We start from the raw sequence: 19,606 nt of genomic DNA on the forward strand, positions 1-19,606 counted from the left end.
GTCATCTTGACGATAACCTTTAATACACTTTTTTGCACAAATATTTGTAAATTATACCTGATTTTTTTATTGTACATACTTGCAATTGTGTTTTTTTTTGTGTTGGTAAGTAAATATCGTTTTCTTTTTATTTATTAATTTATTTTAATACCGTCCCGTTCTAAACAATCAATAATATGTATGTATACATATATCTTCCGCCTCGTCTAAACTCCGGCGCCGCTCTTAAAATATCGCCCCCCTGCGGACATTTATACACACACACACACACTTTCAGACATACTTCCGTTTAACTGTCCCTTCAGCGCCATACAAATCCTTCACCCAACGGCATTACTGAACGGGGAAATCGAACTTCTTTGAAGTCGTAAATGACATTCGGAACTATAACTTTTTTAAGCTCAAAAGGCAGTACTGACTAGGAAACTGATAGACTGTTAAGAGGAGGCTAACGTTAAATTGAGTCGCTTAACTTCAAACTCAGGTAAATCCATCTGTCAGATTAAGCGATTTTGGTATTAAGTAAAAGTAATAGGGTAGATATTTGCTGAGAGGGTCGAATGGATTTACCCGAGTTTGAAGTTAAGCGACACAATTGTAGTTTTTATACGATTAAAGCAAAAGCAAATACCATGGAATAATTCACACGGAAACTAGACTATATTTGCAAGGGCCAGGGCCGTCTTAAACTATGCTGGGGCCCTGGGCACATAAGAATTTGGGGCCCTTTTGGAAAGTAAAGAAAGCGAATTAAACTAACATTTTTCTACTATGATCTCCTATTTTTTATAGTTAATCAAATTAACTATTACTGTCTGTCCTTCGGGGCCCCCTGAGGATGGGGGCCCTGGGCACGGGCCCCGTGTGCCCTTATGGTAAAGACGGTACTGGCAAGGGCAAACCAAAACCGTAAATTGTAAAAGTTGGTTTGATAGACAAAAATCGCGAAAACTTGTCCAATTTTCATTTCTTTTTCAGTATTATATCGTTACCCTGCATACCATAGCAGTATAATTTTAGTATAAAATAGCAAATGATAAACGGCGCGATTCGGGAAATGGATGAGAGATTTACTAGATACGATATAGTAAAGATATGTGACGTCCCACGGGTAAAGCTACCTTATGGCGGTTGGCGCTTACGCTATTATTAACGCCGCTCCAATATTATTGCGTCGCTATGCGACGTAAGCGCCAGCCGCCATAAGATACCTTTCGCCGTTGGAACGTCACATATCTTTACTATTTCATATCTAGTGAATGTCTAATTCATTTCCCGAATCGAGCCCATAGCCAAGGGATCTGAGAAGCAAAATTTTAACCACTTACATTTTCAGAGTAATTGAGATAAAATGTAAAAACCCGCTCGACGGCCACATCTTTCTTCATATTTTTCGTTTCCTTCTAATTTCCTGGCTTCACGCCTCCCCTTAATCCTTTCCTGTAAAATTGATTTACATTAGCATCCGCTCGCACTTGACCGTTTTTTTGAGCGGATATGGACACGTGGACGCGCCCTCAGACAAGGGGGCGTAATCTAAAAATACAACAGTATTCTAAACTATACATGCGGCTTAGTCACGTACCGTCGCTCCCGAATAGTCGACGATTCGAATCTCGAATTCGAATTTTAAAATTTCGAATTCGAACTTTCAAATTTCGAATTTCGCGAAATGGAGAGTGCTTGAAATTGTGTTCGTTCTTTGTGTTCGGCGATCGCACATGTCTGGAATGAGGTATGGGTTTTTAAAAATTTGAAGGTACTTTTTCTTTTTTGAAAGTTTCGGAAATTACGTGGCCGGCATTGTTCTTGAGTTTCTGTGGTGTGGGAATTTTTCAGTTTTAGACAATGGAATTTCTAGCTTTAGTAAAGTGGTTCAGGAAATGTGAAGAAAATAGGTGATAACATTTTTAAATTTCCATGTCTATACTGCGTAAAATGCCAGTATATGCAGTCTAATACTATTTTTTTCTTATTTAGATAAAATAATTAGTTTTTTACTCCACTCCGTTGTATCATCACTTTTCATAGTGGTAACCTGCCTCTGCTAAAATAGGTATTTATTACCTAAAATATCAGTCTACTTTTCATAGTGGCAATTCAATAGAAAAGAGTTCAATTTGATACTTTATTCATTCACATATACATAGGCTGACTAAGGCAAAAAATCGTTTAGAGTTAGACCAAGATAAGTCTGCAACGATTTTGATGGCACACGCAGTGCAAGTGTTAATTTAAACGTAAAATTTCTATTAAATTATGACGTATAAATGAGCCGTTCTCAATCAAAAGTACTTATTGTCGGTTGTCAGTAAGGCGTTATTTCCATATAGCTTCAATTTGAAATCAGCCTTATCGACAACCGACAATGTAGTACCTTTTGGATGAAAACGTCACAAATATCACTTGCACTGCGTAGGCTATCAAAATCGTTGCAGACTTATCTTGGTCTAACTCTACCTAGGTTTTATTGTTGTTAGAAAATTCCTTTTCAATAATAAATTTTCCCCATGGCAATTCATTGCTTGCTTGCTTGCATTGCTTGTGTTATTTAACTTATTTAACATAACAGATGTAGTAGACAGTCCTATTACCATTAATAACAAGTACATATATGATTCGTACGTAAGTGAACACATACACAAATTCAGCATATTCAGCACATGACATTTTCCATCAACTAAATTTATCCGACAAGTCAGAACCGGTTTCAGAGATGACTAACTGAATTTATATGACTGAATGTTGCGAAATATCTTACAGATTTTAATCATAAATAGTTCTAAACTGACTGAATGTTGCGAAATATCTAACAAATTTTATTTAATCAAATGTAGTTCTACTTTTATCATTTTCATATTAATATGAGGTAGGTAATAAAGGTGCCAATTTCTGAAAATATTAAAAAACTTCGTTCTCCAAAATCCTTTGGAGAACGAAGTTTTTTAATATTTTTATATCCATACATGATGTTAATTTAGTCATCTGCAATAGGTAATATACGGGTGAATATATAGGTCATAATGAGAAACTTTTACCAAGGGACCGACCCCGAAATCGAGAAATATTGACTCTCCCATACATTTTGGCTGGCTGAGATGCTGATAATTTTGTATGGGAGAGTCAATTTTTTTTCGGAATTTCGGGGATAGACCCATAGTTGCTCAGTATGACCTATATATTCGTAGCGTAAATTATTGCATGTGACTAAATTAACAACCTGTGCGTATATGATGGTCGTTCTTGTTCTACGTGACAGCGTGATAAAACGGTGTCCGTCACTTTCTATCCCGCGGTGTTAAAACGTGACAGTTATTTTATCACGTAGATACAATCCATAATACGCCGGCTGTATAGTAAAAGTAAACCTATACCTACTGTAAGTAGAACAATAACTTGTGAACTAGTATTAATACGCCATTTCCTCTTCATTAACCGAGTGTATTCAGCTGTGGAAACTGGTGGAAACCCGAACGCCCGCCGGCTCGTACCAATGAGTTTTTCGGAACTTATGTACGAAAGATCATTTAATATTTACCAGTGGCTTTTCGTGAGGAAACCGGACTAATACCAATAAGGACTAGTTTACCCTCTGGGTTGGAAGGTCTGATGGCAGTCGCTTTCGTAAAAACTAGTGCCTACGCCAATTCTTGGGATTAGTTGTCAAGCGGACCCCAGGCTCTCACGAGCCGTGGAAATATACCTACGATACGACAGTTTTCCGGCAAACACATTGGTGTAAGCCCGAATTCAAACCCACGATCTATTTTCCGAAGCACTCACTTGAACCATTACCTATTTAAGTAGATTCATACATATTTACATACATATAATCACACATATTTCCCGGAGGGGTAGGCATAGACCACGGATTTCCACTTGCTACGATCCTGACATACCTCTTTCGCTTCATTCACTTTCATAACATTCCTCATACACGCTCGCCGGTTTAGGGTGCTATTGACCTGGCCTTTCTTCAGGATTTCCCCGATCTGATCAGGGAAAGTCCGCCGAGATCTACCCTTTCCAACTCCAACTTTCACTTCTCCCTTATACTCTCTTAGTTAGCCTCCTTCCACTCATTCTTTCCACGTGTCCAAACCATCTCAACATACTTTTCTCAATTTTTGTCACTACATCTACATTCAGTTAAGTAGATTCAATTAAACTAAAGAGAATTTAGGCGAATTGTCAAAGTAATTTTTGTAGCCACAATAAATTTGCTGCCATATTTCGCCCGCCTACAAAAACTTTTAGAACGCCATTTGAATTTCTTTCACTAATATGTGTTAAATTTGTTAAATATCAAAAAGAGACGCCATCTACTCGAGTATAGGCCAGAGGTACGCCATCGCTCGAAAAAGATTTTACACTTAAATAGATATAGCAGTCTTGTCAATTTTATACTTAAAAAGACATACCTAATTACGCTCACTAAGATGGCTCCTATGTTAATGTTTCTGGGAAGCCAGACAGACAGACAGACAGAAATAGAACATTTCCTTTTGCAATAAAAGCTTAGGGCTGAAGCTTTGAAGGAAGCGGGAAGCTTTATAATAATGAAGTAGCTTTATAATTTCTGAGTCGACTTAATAGGGGGTATTACTGCAATGTCCTGCCGACAGAGTGCAGCACTAAGCTAGCTAGTAAACCATAGAGTAACTTATACAAACGTGCCGTAAGCTGGTTTTTGACAAGTTTTCGCAGACAATAAAATATGACATTGATGCATCAAGGCGGTTTGTTAACGAGGGTCTACCGGAAAACGCGAAAATCTAAATTTAGTTATCTGCCTCTTTATCGCTCGAATATGCAAGAGTGATAGAGAGGTTAGACAACGAAAATAATGTATCTAATAATTTTTTTAACGGCCATTAAATTTTATGAAATTAAATATTTTTAAACATAAACAAAAATATCAAATTAGAAACATCAGTATTTTAAATATAAAATTAACTCTTATACCTACTTGGTTAGTATGAATTAGTGACAGAATAAAAAAAAAGTCCCTAACGGTATAACTCCCTAGGGAGTTATGGATTTTGAAAATAAGGTATAACTCCCTAGGGAGTTATACCTTATTTTCAAAATCCATAACTCCCGTGGGAACAATATAAGCCTTTGTCCTTTAGATCATGAAATAAGATCTTTTTCGAGCAAGTGTGATGAAAAAGTAAACAATAACATTTCAAAAGTTTACCACTAGGGCTTCCAAATGGATACTCTCAGCCGTATTCGAACAATGAGATACGTCAAATACTAGATATTAAAACGATATGGATCGGATATGTCAGTGTCAAACAACTGTCAAAAGTGACGTTTTTGTTTGAAGAAACGTCAATTTTGACACTTGTTTGACACTGATATATTATCCGATCCATATCGTTTCAATATCTAGTATTTGACGTATCTCATTGTTCGAATACGGCTGTCTAGTAAACAGTTGATTTAAATGTAGCTCGCTGAAAGCGATGGGTGCTTTTATAATGCGTGATGACATTTTTATCTTCGTTTCGCAAGTTCACTTCGTCATGTTTCGGTGTTCCATTTTTGACTTTTAGCGTTAAAATACTTTACATAGGTTTACAACAGGGGCCCATTTTTCTAACGAAGTTAGTCTAATATGATGTGTGTTGCCATGGTAACACATACGACTTGACAGTTTGTGGACTAATAATACTAGTCTAATGGTGACATTCCATTTCTAACCGCAGCTGCACTACCGGTACTGAACGCGTCGCTGTCATTGTCAATTTCCATAGTAAAATTGACAGTATTGCAGCTGCAGTTGGAAATGGAATGTCACCATAATGCCGTTCGAGAAATGGGCCCCGGGGCCCTATCCTGTTAAAATTTGAGAGTTATCAAATTGTATGGGTTGCTATGACGACACACTTATAATATTATATGCGTCCAAAGTTAAAACGGCCGTTTTTGTTTTGAGGTCCTAGTTCGACGAATCCAGCAACATAAAAACTAGTTTGATGTATTCAAAAGGTACTTAAATACACAATACAGTACGTAGCGGCCCCCTTTTTTAAATACCTGTCGTTAAATTTTAAATACCTGTCGTTAAGGGGGAGGCCTATGTTCAGTAGTGGACGTCTTATGGCTGAGATGATGATGATGATGATGAAATTTAAATAATCACGATTATTTAGCAGTGGCGCTAGTGTGCACGTTGATGGGCTCTTAAGAGAATAAGAGCGTGTCAAGGTAATTTTGAACACATTGCCCGCTTAGCAACTTCTGCTGCCGACTGAACATAAATACATATAACCTTGAAGTTCTCGTACCTAATTAGTTATATTCCTAGTTACCGTTGGTAAATACTAGCTGTTACAGATTTAAAACAGCAATAGACTCAACGTAGGCGCGTAAAATGGGTTTTTAGGCCGCCCCAATAGATAATATATTTTTACATTTCCCTTAGGTTTTACCCTATTGTTAAGGTATATAACCTTGAAGTTCTCGTACCTATTTAGATATAATCCTAGTTACCATTAGTAAATACTAGCTGTTACAGATTTAAAACAGCAATTGAGAGTCAACGTAGGCGCGTAGGCGCGTAAAGTGGGTTTTTAGAACGCCTCAATAGATAATATATTTTTACATTTCCCTTACAATTACCCTATTGTTAAGATTTGGTGACCGTATTGGCAGACGGCCTAATTATAGGGTTTTGGCAAAAAGCCTAAAGGGCCCAGGTGATTGGGGATGACCTGGAGAAAATGAGTAGTTGTAGTAAGTATAGTGAGAAAGACGGACGGACAGAACCGAGTGTTTTTTTAAACAGATTTTTTTAGTGATAATACCGCCTGATGTGTGCATCGATCTTTAATACATTGTGTTTTTTTATTGAGGTGTGTAATAAAGAGTAGTGTATTTGTATTAAGAGTAGTGTATTTTGTAAACCGGTTATTTTATAGTTGTTGTATAACAGGTAACAAAAAATCTTTATATTTATTTATTTTCTAGTGGCGTTAATGGTAAACGTCTGTCTAACCCTAACCCATTAGCGTCCATTGTAGGCCCGTTAGCAGCCAGCTACAAATCGAAAGACTATACCCCGCGTCTGAGCTGCACGAAGCCGGTAAAATAAACTGCTAAACAAAAAGAGCCCGTTTTGCTCTTAAACGTATTTATCCAAGACAACGGATACAATACATCCAATGCATTCGAATTTCCATTATCGACCTATTTAAAGAAGACATTTCAGACGGGGGCTTATTTCGAAAAACAATGGAATCCGCGGTTCAACGCTCGGTACGAATTTAGATTGGAGCAAAACTAAAACGCGGGGGGCGCCTATTCTAAAAGCGAAAGATAAGCCGAAGTTTCTACAGATGGAGTTTTGAAAATCGATGTAGATTTGGCTTGGCCCCTAGTGTAAATTTCATTCGAAAGTAATTTTTTTTTCGCAATTTCGAGGTTGGTCCCATAGTAAAAGTTGCTCAGTATTATCCCAAAACCTCCCTGGCAACGGTAATGTAGTTATGTATGTATATAGTATATACGCGGTACTCTACTCGGTCTGAGTCATTTCCGCTCCCCTTTGGGGTGAATTTCCAAAAATAAAGTTACCTATGTGCATTATCAGTTTTGCTACATTATATCAAAATGTAGTAAATAAGTAATGTAATAGCGTAGATTTTACTACACGTTAACGTTTTCTCTAACCTCTTTATTAATTATGTAATCGTATAGACGGCTATGGGGACATGTCTAGACGTCCCAAAATTATTTGGGTGACGTGGGATGCTCATCTCAGATTTATTGACCCTATATAAGTAGCAGTTCCTTCAACTGCCCGATTTGAACTTTAACCCTTAAATGCATGATTTTTTCTTTTTGCCCGAAATTAATATATGTACTTATCACATAATTGTATGCCGATTCTAGGAAAAATAGTAAAAAAAAATATAACTTCGATTTTCACTGCGAAATCAGTGCTAGAAGTTGAATTGGCTAAATCATATTTATGTAAATATGTAATTTTCAGTAATAGATATATGAGATTTTTTACTACCATTAGAAAGGTACACTATTTGTGATATACCTATGATAAAGTTTTTAAATATAAAATAATTACAAACCCCGAAAACACCGTTCGAAATCACATACTAAAAATTATAAACATCTGAATTTTTCCAAATTTTCGACTTAAAACGAATGTATTTTTTATAAATTAAGAATATTGCGTAAATTTAACCCTTAAATCATCACCCTCCTACTTGACGTTTGGTATAAAGGTGCGTTCAAGAACGTAAGCCTTTTTTTTATATCTGTGAGCTGTCTAATGCTTTGTAGACATTTGGCAACACTATGCATTTAAGGGTTAAGATACGTCAAATAGATCCACAAACGATATGGATTGGATATGTCAGTGTCGAATGTGACGTTTCTTTAAACAAAAACGTCACTTAAAGTTCGAATCGGGCCGCAAGTCTCTTTTAGCGAGAGGTATAACAAATGCACAGAATACACTCCGTTGTGAGGTTAGACCACTGCATTTTACATTTCTAAATTTGCACGTGTGTAAAGTGTGGATGCGTCATGTTCCAGCCACGATCTATGTTTATTTATATCTAGAAACATTTTGCTGTGGTTTTACTTGGTTTTCTTGAGTAAGTTTAACTTATGCGGTTAGTTTTTATTTAGGTGACTTTTTCACCGTTGGTTTATAATGTCATTATAAATGATGTATTTACGTGAAAGAGCCTTTAAGGCCTAATTGAAGAATAAATTTTAGAATTTAGAATTTTTAACATTTGCCTGTTTTATTTATATATTCCTTTTGTATTTTCAAAGATTTTTTATCAGTATGATGGAATGCAAGAATCAAAAAAAAAATGAAATTAATGGGACATTTTTTTCGTATTAGAATAGAGACCTAGTTATTCTGAGTGGACATAATATTTTTCATATCGCATGCTCTGAAAGTGGGTCGTTGTTGTTCTAAAAGGTGCGCAGAAAGTGATACGTTTATGCTCTAGCGCAGAAAAGTGGTGTCCCCCCCCGTCCCACGAACAACTGGGTGGAAACAGAATGGAAAAATAGTGTCTTTATTTCCTCGCCTGGAACAATTGGTAATTGTTTAATTTTACTAATCCCACGTTGATCCTTTTTTTTATAAAAAATGATGTAAGTAAATTGTTAAAAACAATTTATTCTTGATTTCTTTCGTTGAATTCTATTTACTCGATTTCATAAGACGGGAACCAAAAGGAATACACCAAAAATATTTTTTTAAACCTTACACTTGCGTAAATGAGCAAAGGCAGAATCTTATACAGCCACAGTTAAACGTTTGTACGATATTAAATTGGTTTTTAAAGTTATGTAGCACTATATTCATGAAAATAAAATAAAATACAAGATACAAATTTCTTATATTATTAATTAAATTTTTATTTAATATTTAAAATACTTTTATTATGTTATTACGTGGTGCGGCGCACCAAGGTCGCGGTGCGGTCCGGTAGTCTGTTGCGGCTTTTAGAACGAAAAAGTATAAAATTAAAAAGTGAGGTAATCCCGCTGATTTTCATACTATAATGAACAAATCATTTTAAAATTACTGCAGTTTGTTAAAAAATGTGTGTTTTCGTAAATATTACAATCTAAATGATTTTCGCTAGGGGTTATTAATCTTCACACATGTAAATTGTAAAGTCTCCGATTGCAAGTAAGTCCTAAGGAAAAAAATCATGGTCGTAGGTCTATTAGAGGTACTTCAATTACTGATTTTGCGAAATTGCCTTGTCTTGTTTGGCTTCTTCGCATTCGATATGAAAAGTAGAGTGTTTAACTCGGGAGAAAGGCACCATTTCCGTCTCGGACTATTGGCTACTCTACAGAAATGGGTGCCTTTCAACCCTTGGTTAACAATCTACTATAAAAAATCCCAATAAAAAAGTGGTGTGCTCTTTCCTAAGTTTTTCTATTTTGTATAATTTCCTCTTCTATATTTAATTTTGTGCTTACGAATAAATTATTTCAATTCTACATATATTCCTACAAATTCTCTTCAAAACATCCTTATAAATTTTATCAAGCTAATACAGTGAAACCTCGATAACCTACAGTGCAACATAAAATAGTAGAAATTACATTTAATTTTCGTACCCTACATTCTACGTAACTGCCACATTTTTGAGGTAAAATGCTTAAACATGGCAACAATTTAGAATGGAATTCCAACCTCAATTTAGAATGGAATAAAGCCCCGATGGAGCCATAATACACAAAAATTTATTGACAGAATGGATTTTTTTTTAGTTCCATTTTATTTAAATTCACACTATTTTATGTCGCACAGTAAGCTCAGTAATTGAAAACAACCGCACTTTAGTTTTTTTTTCTAATCCCGTAACACAAACCACACATTTCTAACCATCTTGTTGTCACATGACCGATTTTGAACGACATTCGATATTCAAACAGCAACACTGCCCATCAGTGGACCTTATGCCGTTTGTAATAAGGTTTATGAACTGTCAATTAACTATGTTCAAATTGGTACCATCAACGGACCACACGCATCGAAAGTCAATGACATTCTACATTTAAAATATAGGTTAAATCTTGACAAAGACCTTAATACAAAGTATTAAGGTTTGAAATTGAATAACACAAGTCAAAGCTGAAGTGATAATACTGATAATGAATGTCTTATAATTAGGCGTTGTGAATAACCCCCTTTCTATATTGATTTGGCATTTTGCTTATTTGTACTTTTTGCGGTTATGATAGGGTTTTTACAGAATGCTAGTTTCTATCCGCGACTTCGTCTGTGTGGAACGATGATGACGATGATTGTTAAAAACTATGAAATATCCTCCTTCGTAGGGCTTCAAACTATCTCCATACCAAATTTCATCTAAATTGATTCAGCGGTTTAAGCGTGAATAGGTAACAGACAGACAGACTTACTTTCGCATTTATAATATTAGTACGGATTGTCTTTGCCAAAATTACTATGTAAATGGATTACTATAACTTCCCAATATGTTTAGCATAATCCATAGTAACGTTCGCTAAACTCACTATAGCAAAACGTCGTAAGCGCCATAAATTTTCTTATAACATAATCCTTTTTGAAAATTACACTTTAATCGTAACTTATAGGAAAACCGTGATGATAAATCACATGGCGGGAACTTTTTCTTGTTGAGTTAAGGTTGAATTTTGATTGATTTGAGAGTTGGTTATATAGGTAGCAGTAAATCCTGCTGTTTAGTGTAAGTAGAACAGTTACGATTTACGTCTTTTAATAATAGTTAAATATTAGGCATTAATTAATTTTGGCTTGAGTTTTAAAATGTTAAGCTTCGTTTACACGGGTCCAGTCACCTGTAGGGCTAATATGGTCGGCTCTTTATGATTTGTCACCATGCCTGTCACGTTCTAACAAATATGTAAGTGCGAAAGTGACGCACGGCATGACAGGTGATAAAAAGCGACCGTGATACCGCTACTGAATTATTATCTTTCACAATGAAGTGACGGAATGAACGTCATAATCTGGCAGTAATGCGGCGGCGAACGTCACTTTGTGTCGACGTAAAAAGTCGACGAGTCTCTTTTTAACTAGCGTCATCATTGGGGAATACGAGTAGATAATAATGACGAAGAAGAATGAAGTGCCAACTGCCTTGGCCCCTTTATATATGGAACGACACCAAAGCTCGCCTTCATATGTTACGTGGGCGCCAAACAAGCACGCTGGCCATGTTTGAATATAAAATTAACAACTTTATTCTTAGTCAAGTGTTTGTTGTTAACTTATTAAATTATTCAATGAATTTTCTTGTTTTAACTAGCTCTATCATACAAATATTTAATTACACAAACGGGTCTACCGCGATATGACCACAGCTGGTGCAACTCAGCTGAAACGTCGGAATTTAAGGTAAAAACAATGGAATTATATCTCGGTAGACCCGTTTGTGTAATTAAATAAGTTCGGGATTAGTTGTCAAGCGGACCCCAGGCTATAAGCTGTGGCAAAATGCCAGGATAACACAAGGAACAAGAAGTATTAAGTTCCATGTGAACTTATACAAAACTGCATTACCCTTTTAAAGTTATTACAAACAAAAACAACAGTGGTTTTGTGTAAATGTTTATTATTTTAGAGTTCCGTACCGGAAAAGCAAAAAAAGAACCAAATCTTTGTCTGGGTCTACTTCAAACAATTTTTTTACAAACAAATATAACTTTTTTATGAACATAACAGTTTATATTTGACTTTTGTGCGGATGAGAAGGACGGTATGGAAAAAGTTAACATTAATGAAGAGGCAAATCGCTTTAAACTAATGAATTCCTAAGAAATATAATTTTATAAATATGTAAATAAATAATGAACGATATAACTCCAACAAAGCAAACCCTGTACTATGTAGGCGTTAAAGTCGTTAAACATCACTATATCCCTAATAAACAAACAAATAAACGCCCGTACTGGGACTCGAACCCAGGACTTCAATCTTTGACCGCAGGGCTATGTTTTTTTTTGTAAAGGGCATGTTATTAGGGCTACTACCAAGGCTATGAGGCAATAAAATAGATTAAAGCCTTAAAATTAGTACATATTATAGTATTACGAGTATTATAATAATTATTGTGATTATGAGTCCTTGTTACTCGAAATAAATGAATTTTATTTTATTTTAAAGCCGGTTTATACGGTACAAAAACTTGCATACAATTTTCATTACATTGCAGTATTTAGTCGATCTCGAGTCGACTGAATTCATTTTACGCTGTAGTAAGCAATGTATCGAATATTGCATGCAAGTTCTTGAACAGTCTAAATGGGGTTTAAAAATGTCATAAATATCACAAATAAGCACAAGTCAAAATACGTAAACCTAATATTTTTTATACCGCGGAACCCTTCACGCGCAATTAAACGCATCTAACCATATTAGTACAAAAACATTGCACAAAAACAGTTTACACTAAATTCCGCCACATGTGGGGCCATGTGCTGTTATCCTTATCTGTGATATTCTGAGCGCTGGAAGCGGCTTGCGAACTGTTGCAATACTTGCAGTTTCTTTTATTTTTTATTTTATTGGGAAACAAACAGCTTATAATATACACATATTTTTTAATTTATAAATTTCAATCAGGCAACAAGGCCCATATTACAAATACCTTACAGACTAACATACATATGTATTTTATAAACTTAAAACTAAACACTAGTTATTTAGTCGACAAAACGGCGTGGCTCCGTTGTATCTATATGGCTGCTCTTGTGTCGGATTTGGCAGTTTGCCCCGGAACCTCCGAAACACATACATTATAGTATGCATTAAAATGAATCACACAGTAGCAAAAATAGTTTACAATAATAATACAGATTACAAATGCTCAAAGGGTATTACAACAGAAAAAAAATCAGCATCAAGGAAAAAGAATGAAGTTTGTCATTAAAACAATTTAAAAACAAATTAGTAAATTTATTAATGGATAAATGTTATTATTCGGTTAAGGATTTTCTTAATGACAATAGTTTATAACATCTATTTTTTGTAATATTAATATGTAATTGTGATTTATAAATGAACCCAAACTTTAGTCTTTAAGTTAATGTTGTGTGCCCTTACAGGGTGTCATGGTCTGACTTGTATTTTATTGTATAACATCTCGATTTACTTATGTACATGACTTTACAACAAAATAAATGAATGAATGAATGAATATGAATAGATGAACACACTGTAAAACACAGGCAACACTGTAAACAAAGGTATATATAATAGGGTATTTTCCTACTAGTCAAATCAGTTACTTTTTTAGAACTGTCAAAACGATTGGCTATTATGGAATTTATATGAAACATTACATCGTGACGTCACGGTCAACTCACCTGCTTTTTATATTTCTATCCGATTTATTTAATAGAACTTGTGTTTAAAAATAACTTCTATCTGTGTTTTTCTAATAATTATCTGGTGCTTTATTTCATGCATGGTGTAAAATAATTTATTTTAAATACAGTATAATACCCTATTATGGGGTCTCTATTGTTTCCCAAAAAGTTTTAAGTCTTAAGGTATTATATGTCTGCATTTTTGTTAGTTATAATTAGATTGGTTCAGAAACGAGTTACTTTTTAGGATTGCCATAAAACAAACCAACCTAACATAACCTATCTATATGAAAACCTTACGAAAATCCTGAAAGTTAAAGGTTTTAGTTTTACGACTAATGATAATATGACAAACAATACATTATGACTTAAAACTTTATGTCAAACAAAGAGAGCCCTTATAATTATATTATATTATTATTTAACTAGGAAATAGAGCTCAATTAGGTATTAACGTAGTGATTCTACGCACGCTTCAGTAAGCTTCGGTAGCTTAGTTGGCTAAGAGCGATTGGACCGGTGTTCCAAAAGGTAGCAAGTGTGAATTTAGCAAGAAGCGGTGAATTTTTCCTTTAACTAAAAATTTGTAGTAGGTATCATTTGTAGACGTTTCTGCTTGATAAATTCATATTTATCAAGCAGAAACGTCTACAAATGATACTACAAAGATTAAAATCGTATGAAAATGTTAATTGTATCCACTTTCAATTCTCTGTCTCTTGCCTATACACTGTATATTTAGGTATTTAAATAAAAGTAAACAAAATCTACCCTCAAATGGCTCCTTAAGCCAGTTGAGGGTAGAAGAAAACATTACACAATCAAATAATGTAGGTTAAAGTCAGGTCGTTCAGTGACTGATCCAGGCGGTTTTGTATTTGGTTGGTTAACCAATAAATGTTATAACTGCCCGAAAATTTACAAGTTAACCAATAAATGTTATAACTACCCGAAAATTTACAAATTGTTTGTTTACTTTTATTTAAATACCTAAAGATACAGACTATAGTTAAGATTTACCGTGGTCTGACTCTAGCGAGATGTCACATCCATTCACTCCTATCCACGTCACCCGGACCACGTGTTCAAACATTATTCCAACGCCTACTTTTTAGGGTTCCGTACCCAAAGGGTAAAACGGGACCCTATTACTAAGACTTCGCTGTCCGTCCGTCCGTCCGTCTGTCACCAGGCTGTATCTCACGAACCGTGATAGCTAGACAGTTGAAATTTTCACAGATGATGTATTTCTGTTGCCGCTATAACAACAAATACTAAAAACAGAATAAAATAAAGATTTAAATGGGGCTCCCATACAACAAACGTGATTTTTGACCAAAGTTAAGCAACGTCGGGAGTGGTCAGTACTTGGATGGGTGACCGTTTTTTTTTTGCTTTTTTTTTGTTTTTTTTTTATATGGTACGGAACCCTTCGTGCGCGAGTCCGACTCGCACTTGCCCGATTTTTATAATTATTACATGCCCACTCCAGTTATCATTCGCGGCTTGTTCCCATGACTTTTTACACTTGTGGCAAAGGAAATGACTAGTCTATATCTTTTTAATTAAGTGCGGTGCGAAATGTTTTGCATATGTCGTTGAGATGTCATTAGTTATTAATAAAGAGTGAATTCATTAGACATTCTTAGTACCATGAGTCACGGACAGTTTCTTTCACACTTTCTATACGTCGTCGTAAGCGCCGTAAAATTCATGGCGCTTACCGTAAAACGGGGTGAGTAGGTTTCGCGGGGAGAGGTGGGTATGAATGGGGAGAGAAGGTTTGAGAGGGGGGTGAGAAGGGATTTTAAGGCAACTGCTACAAAAATAATGTATTCCAATTTAAAATGGAGCTATAGCAATACGCATAATAAAAAAAAATCGATCCAACAATCTTCCAAAATCACCTTTGTATGAAAACCCCTCTCACCCCAAATACGAGGCACTACGGGGTGAGGTGGGTTTTCCTCTTTATCGCCAAAGTTATGAAATAGAACTACCCAAAATAAAATAAACACTAAAATACAAACGCCCGGAACACTTATTATATACACCATTCAGTTTTCATATGTAAAAATAAAATGTTATCGATGTTTGAATTTCAGTTTTGACCCTACTCACCCCATTTTACGGTATGCGTTTAGGTCGCGAGATTCACGCTCGGCTTCTATGGTTTATTGTCAAAACAACATCAACTCATGGCACAAAATAATGGCTCTCTATGCCGGTTCTATACGTTAGTAATAATAGTTCAATGCGTGCAAACGACTCTGATGTGACGGTTTGAAAAACTCGAAACAGCGGAGCAAAAATACTTACTATGTAATACAGACATGTGTTATGTTAGGTACCTAATAAGGTATGTTTTTGATGGTGAAAACGTTTGTAAAGCGTTAGGAATTTTTTAAATGACTTATATAAAACTAAATAATGGACATGAATGAACTTGTAATAGGCTATTCTCCGACTAGTCATATCAGCTTATTTTTTAGAACTGTCAAAACGATTTGCTAATATGGAACTTATATGAAAACTAATATAGTGACGTCACGGTCAACTCACCTACTTTTTATCTTTCTTTCTGATTTATTAAATAGAAATTGTGTTTAAAAACAACTACTATATATATTTTTCTCTAATAATTATCTGCTGCTTTAGTTCGCGCACGGTGTGAAATAATTTATTTTAAATACAAGAAACATCCCTATTCTACAACTCCATTGAGTTTGTGCTGCTGGGCTGCTCAAAAATAGATAGATATATTATAGTTTATTAAGTTGTATCCAAAAAAATTTTTTTTTTTTAATTTCAGATATGTCCCAACCGTCATAAGCATGTCAAGACCATGTCAATGACATGGCGGCCCTACCAAACGTGTGGACCGGAAGTTGGAGGACCGGAAGTTGGCGACCGGAAGTGCTGCTGCTGGTGCTGCTGAGCTGTAGCTATGGATATCAGGACCAGAGTTTCGTGAGGGAGCCGAGTGACCAGGTTAGTCATCATTGCTCTCTCTTAATGACCGTGTGACCTTGTGACCTTAATGACCATCAATCTCTTAATGACCTTGTAGAAGGTAGAGAGGCAATAGAGAGTACTCTCTCCAGGCGGGTGTTATGCCTGGGGACCGAAGTCCACTGAGAGTTGGTCGGAAGTTATATATATAGCAACTGACATTTAAAACTCCGTAAGCGCGATGTAGGTCTCTTAATAATTGCGTTCTAGCTCCCTAACGCCATCTGTTAGATTATTATGGCACGACGTTGGCAGTGATTCAGCTAGAGGAGACGCCACAACCTTCTAGCCTCCAAGCAGCCGTTAATAAATCTTTAACAAGTTAACACATATCAGCTTCGAGCAACACGGAAGGGAGGCGGCATTCGCACTATTTCCCCTCTGCCGAGGTACAAGATTAGCGCGTCAATCTAATCTAGCGCGGGTAATAAAACTAGTTGCACTTGGATTTTTCACTAGACCGAGTCCAGACGCGCGCGTGAACACTGCTGCACAAAAATGCCTGTTTGCTCGGTTTTTTGTTATAAAAAGAGGTCGGGGACATCAAATTTACAAAAAGAAAGTGTTACATTTCACATGTAATATTTTTTTTTACATATCATACGTTTAATTACATTCAAACACAATTATTATATTTTAGTCTCATGTAATTGTTGGATTTATCGATTTTGCTCGCTCAGTACAAATTGCGGATCGGTCGAGCGACAAATCCGACTTCTCATCTCTCAGAATACAATAACATACTTCAACGAAAATGTGTTAGTGTGCGTGTTGTGACACTTGTCACTCGTCCGTACACAAAAAGAGATCGAGGTTTACAAGATTTGTCTTTGACGTGTGCCATTTTCTATGTATTTGTGTCGTCATTACAGATTGGATTTTGTATGTAAGTGTGTAAGAAGTGCGACTGTGTGCACCTTTCCCCCCGCGAAAAATGGCAGAAAGATTTGTACGGTGAGATATCGCTTGGGCCCCTCCCTTCCGATGTGTCGGAAGCCGGTGTTGCTCGAAGCATATCAGTGAAATAATAAGGATCAAAGTCAAAGGATCAAAGTGAAAGAAACAGTTTTAATCTTGTGTCGAAAAATTTATTTATTTACTAACAATATTTACACGTCATTACAGACAAGCCAATACACCGAGAAATTAAACAAATATGGCAGTAAATTTACAGTGGCTAGAGTCTGTGCGGAAAGAGAAGAGTCGTGGGATTTGAGGGCGCGCCAGTGCTAATTTATGGTTTTTGCTATGCTGACAACACTGGTCACGTGATTATAGTAAAGGTCATGATACTTGAATCCCTTTTGTTCCGGTTTTTTACCACGGCTTACTAAACGGAGCCTGGTGGTGGTGTCACCTCGTCAACTCAATCCTCTGATTTAGCGCAGGCACTAGTTTTCTTTTTAAAACACACTCTTGTTTTTATGTCTCAGATACTAAGAAGTGACAGTGCGATTGACAAAACTGCTAAAACTAGTTAAGAATCTGCCCAATACAACTGTAATTTTAGTACTAAACAAGATAGAGTCTCATTTATGTACTGCTTAATCTGTGCAGTCCAACAGTTATTTTAATACAAAACCGGGTAGATCGGGTAGAAATTGGGCAATAGAACTGTGATTTTAATATCTGGGATATATTTCACCCATTGTAAACTTGACTTGTAATGTATGTGTACATTATTAATAATAAATATTAATATGAATAAAAATAGCGCATAAGACGCCTTATTGGGATATGTCCCGTTCTCTCATTTCACGATATTTTACTTCGCCGAAAATTCACTGCTAAATATGAAATATAATTTCGTAACTAACAGAACCTAGTAAACGAACTTACAAATAAAGAAATATTTTATTAGAAAAAGTTTTATTCTTTGTAATCGAAGTCTGAATTAAAATATGCAATGACACTAATATTTGAGCTAGCTTCAGAACAACCAGGGACACTCATAGAACTATCTTCATCTGAACTGGATGTGCTTGAATCCGGCACGTAGATTACGAATTCTTGCATATCGACTACTTAGCGGTCTTTTATTCGAGATACCGTAGGTACTTTTACACAATCCTGAAAAAAAAATTACATATAAATATGCATAAAATGGCAAGTATCAAGACTATTTGTCAGTTATTTTAAAGATCATGCATATTTATGAAAATTAATATATTTTGAATGAATATACTTACCGATTATGTACCGGAGACAAGTTACTTAGGGGGCTTATTAAATAGGTAATTATTGAATAGTAAATACAACATCAATACCCGTGAATAGCGGAAACACGTTCCGCGACTTTTTGTAAGTCGATAGTCGGCTTTTAGCCGTTTTCTTCCCGCTGACAAAAAAACCGAACAATGTTAAATATAATATTTCTTATGGTTTTATGTACGGCTTTATCGTGTTTTGAAAATATTTTATACATAAAACTTGCGGTTTTTGTGAATAAAAATATACAATGACAGAAGTTTGTTTACTTTTTACAAGACAGGTGTCAAAGGTTTGATTGCCATACAAAATTTAAAATGTTAGTTCCCGCTTCTGCCACGACTCTTCTCTTTCCGCCTTCGAGCAACACCGGCTTCCGACACATCGGAAGGGAGGGGCCCAAGCGATATCTCACCGTACAAATCTTTCTGCCATTTTTCGCGGGGGGAAAGGTGCACACAGTCGCACTTCTCACACACTTACATACAAAATCCAATCT

The 19,606-nt window shown here is 35.7% G+C and overlaps 1 protein-coding gene across 2 annotated transcripts in view; it reads left to right on the forward strand.

Annotated features, from left to right (window-relative positions):
- Positions 1-1,431: 1,431 nt before the first annotated feature.
- LOC134801810 (irregular chiasm C-roughest protein-like) overlaps positions 1,432-19,606 on the forward strand; it is a 60,851-nt gene continuing 42,676 nt past the window's right edge. Inside the window, exons 1-2 of one of the 2 annotated variants that reach the window (XM_063774429.1) lie at positions 1,432-1,735; positions 16,700-16,878. In XM_063774429.1, coding sequence (XP_063630499.1) covers positions 16,744-16,878 — 135 coding nt within the window. In that variant the 5' untranslated portion in view covers positions 1,432-1,735; positions 16,700-16,743. Of the gene's footprint in view, positions 1,736-16,699; positions 16,879-19,606 lie in introns of those variants that run through there. The other variant, XM_063774430.1, reaches the window with a different exon arrangement.

The sequence above is a fragment of the Cydia splendana genome, chromosome 23 (assembly GCF_910591565.1).
Source record: "Cydia splendana chromosome 23, ilCydSple1.2, whole genome shotgun sequence".
NCBI classification, from domain to species: Eukaryota; Metazoa; Arthropoda; class Insecta; order Lepidoptera; family Tortricidae; genus Cydia; species Cydia splendana.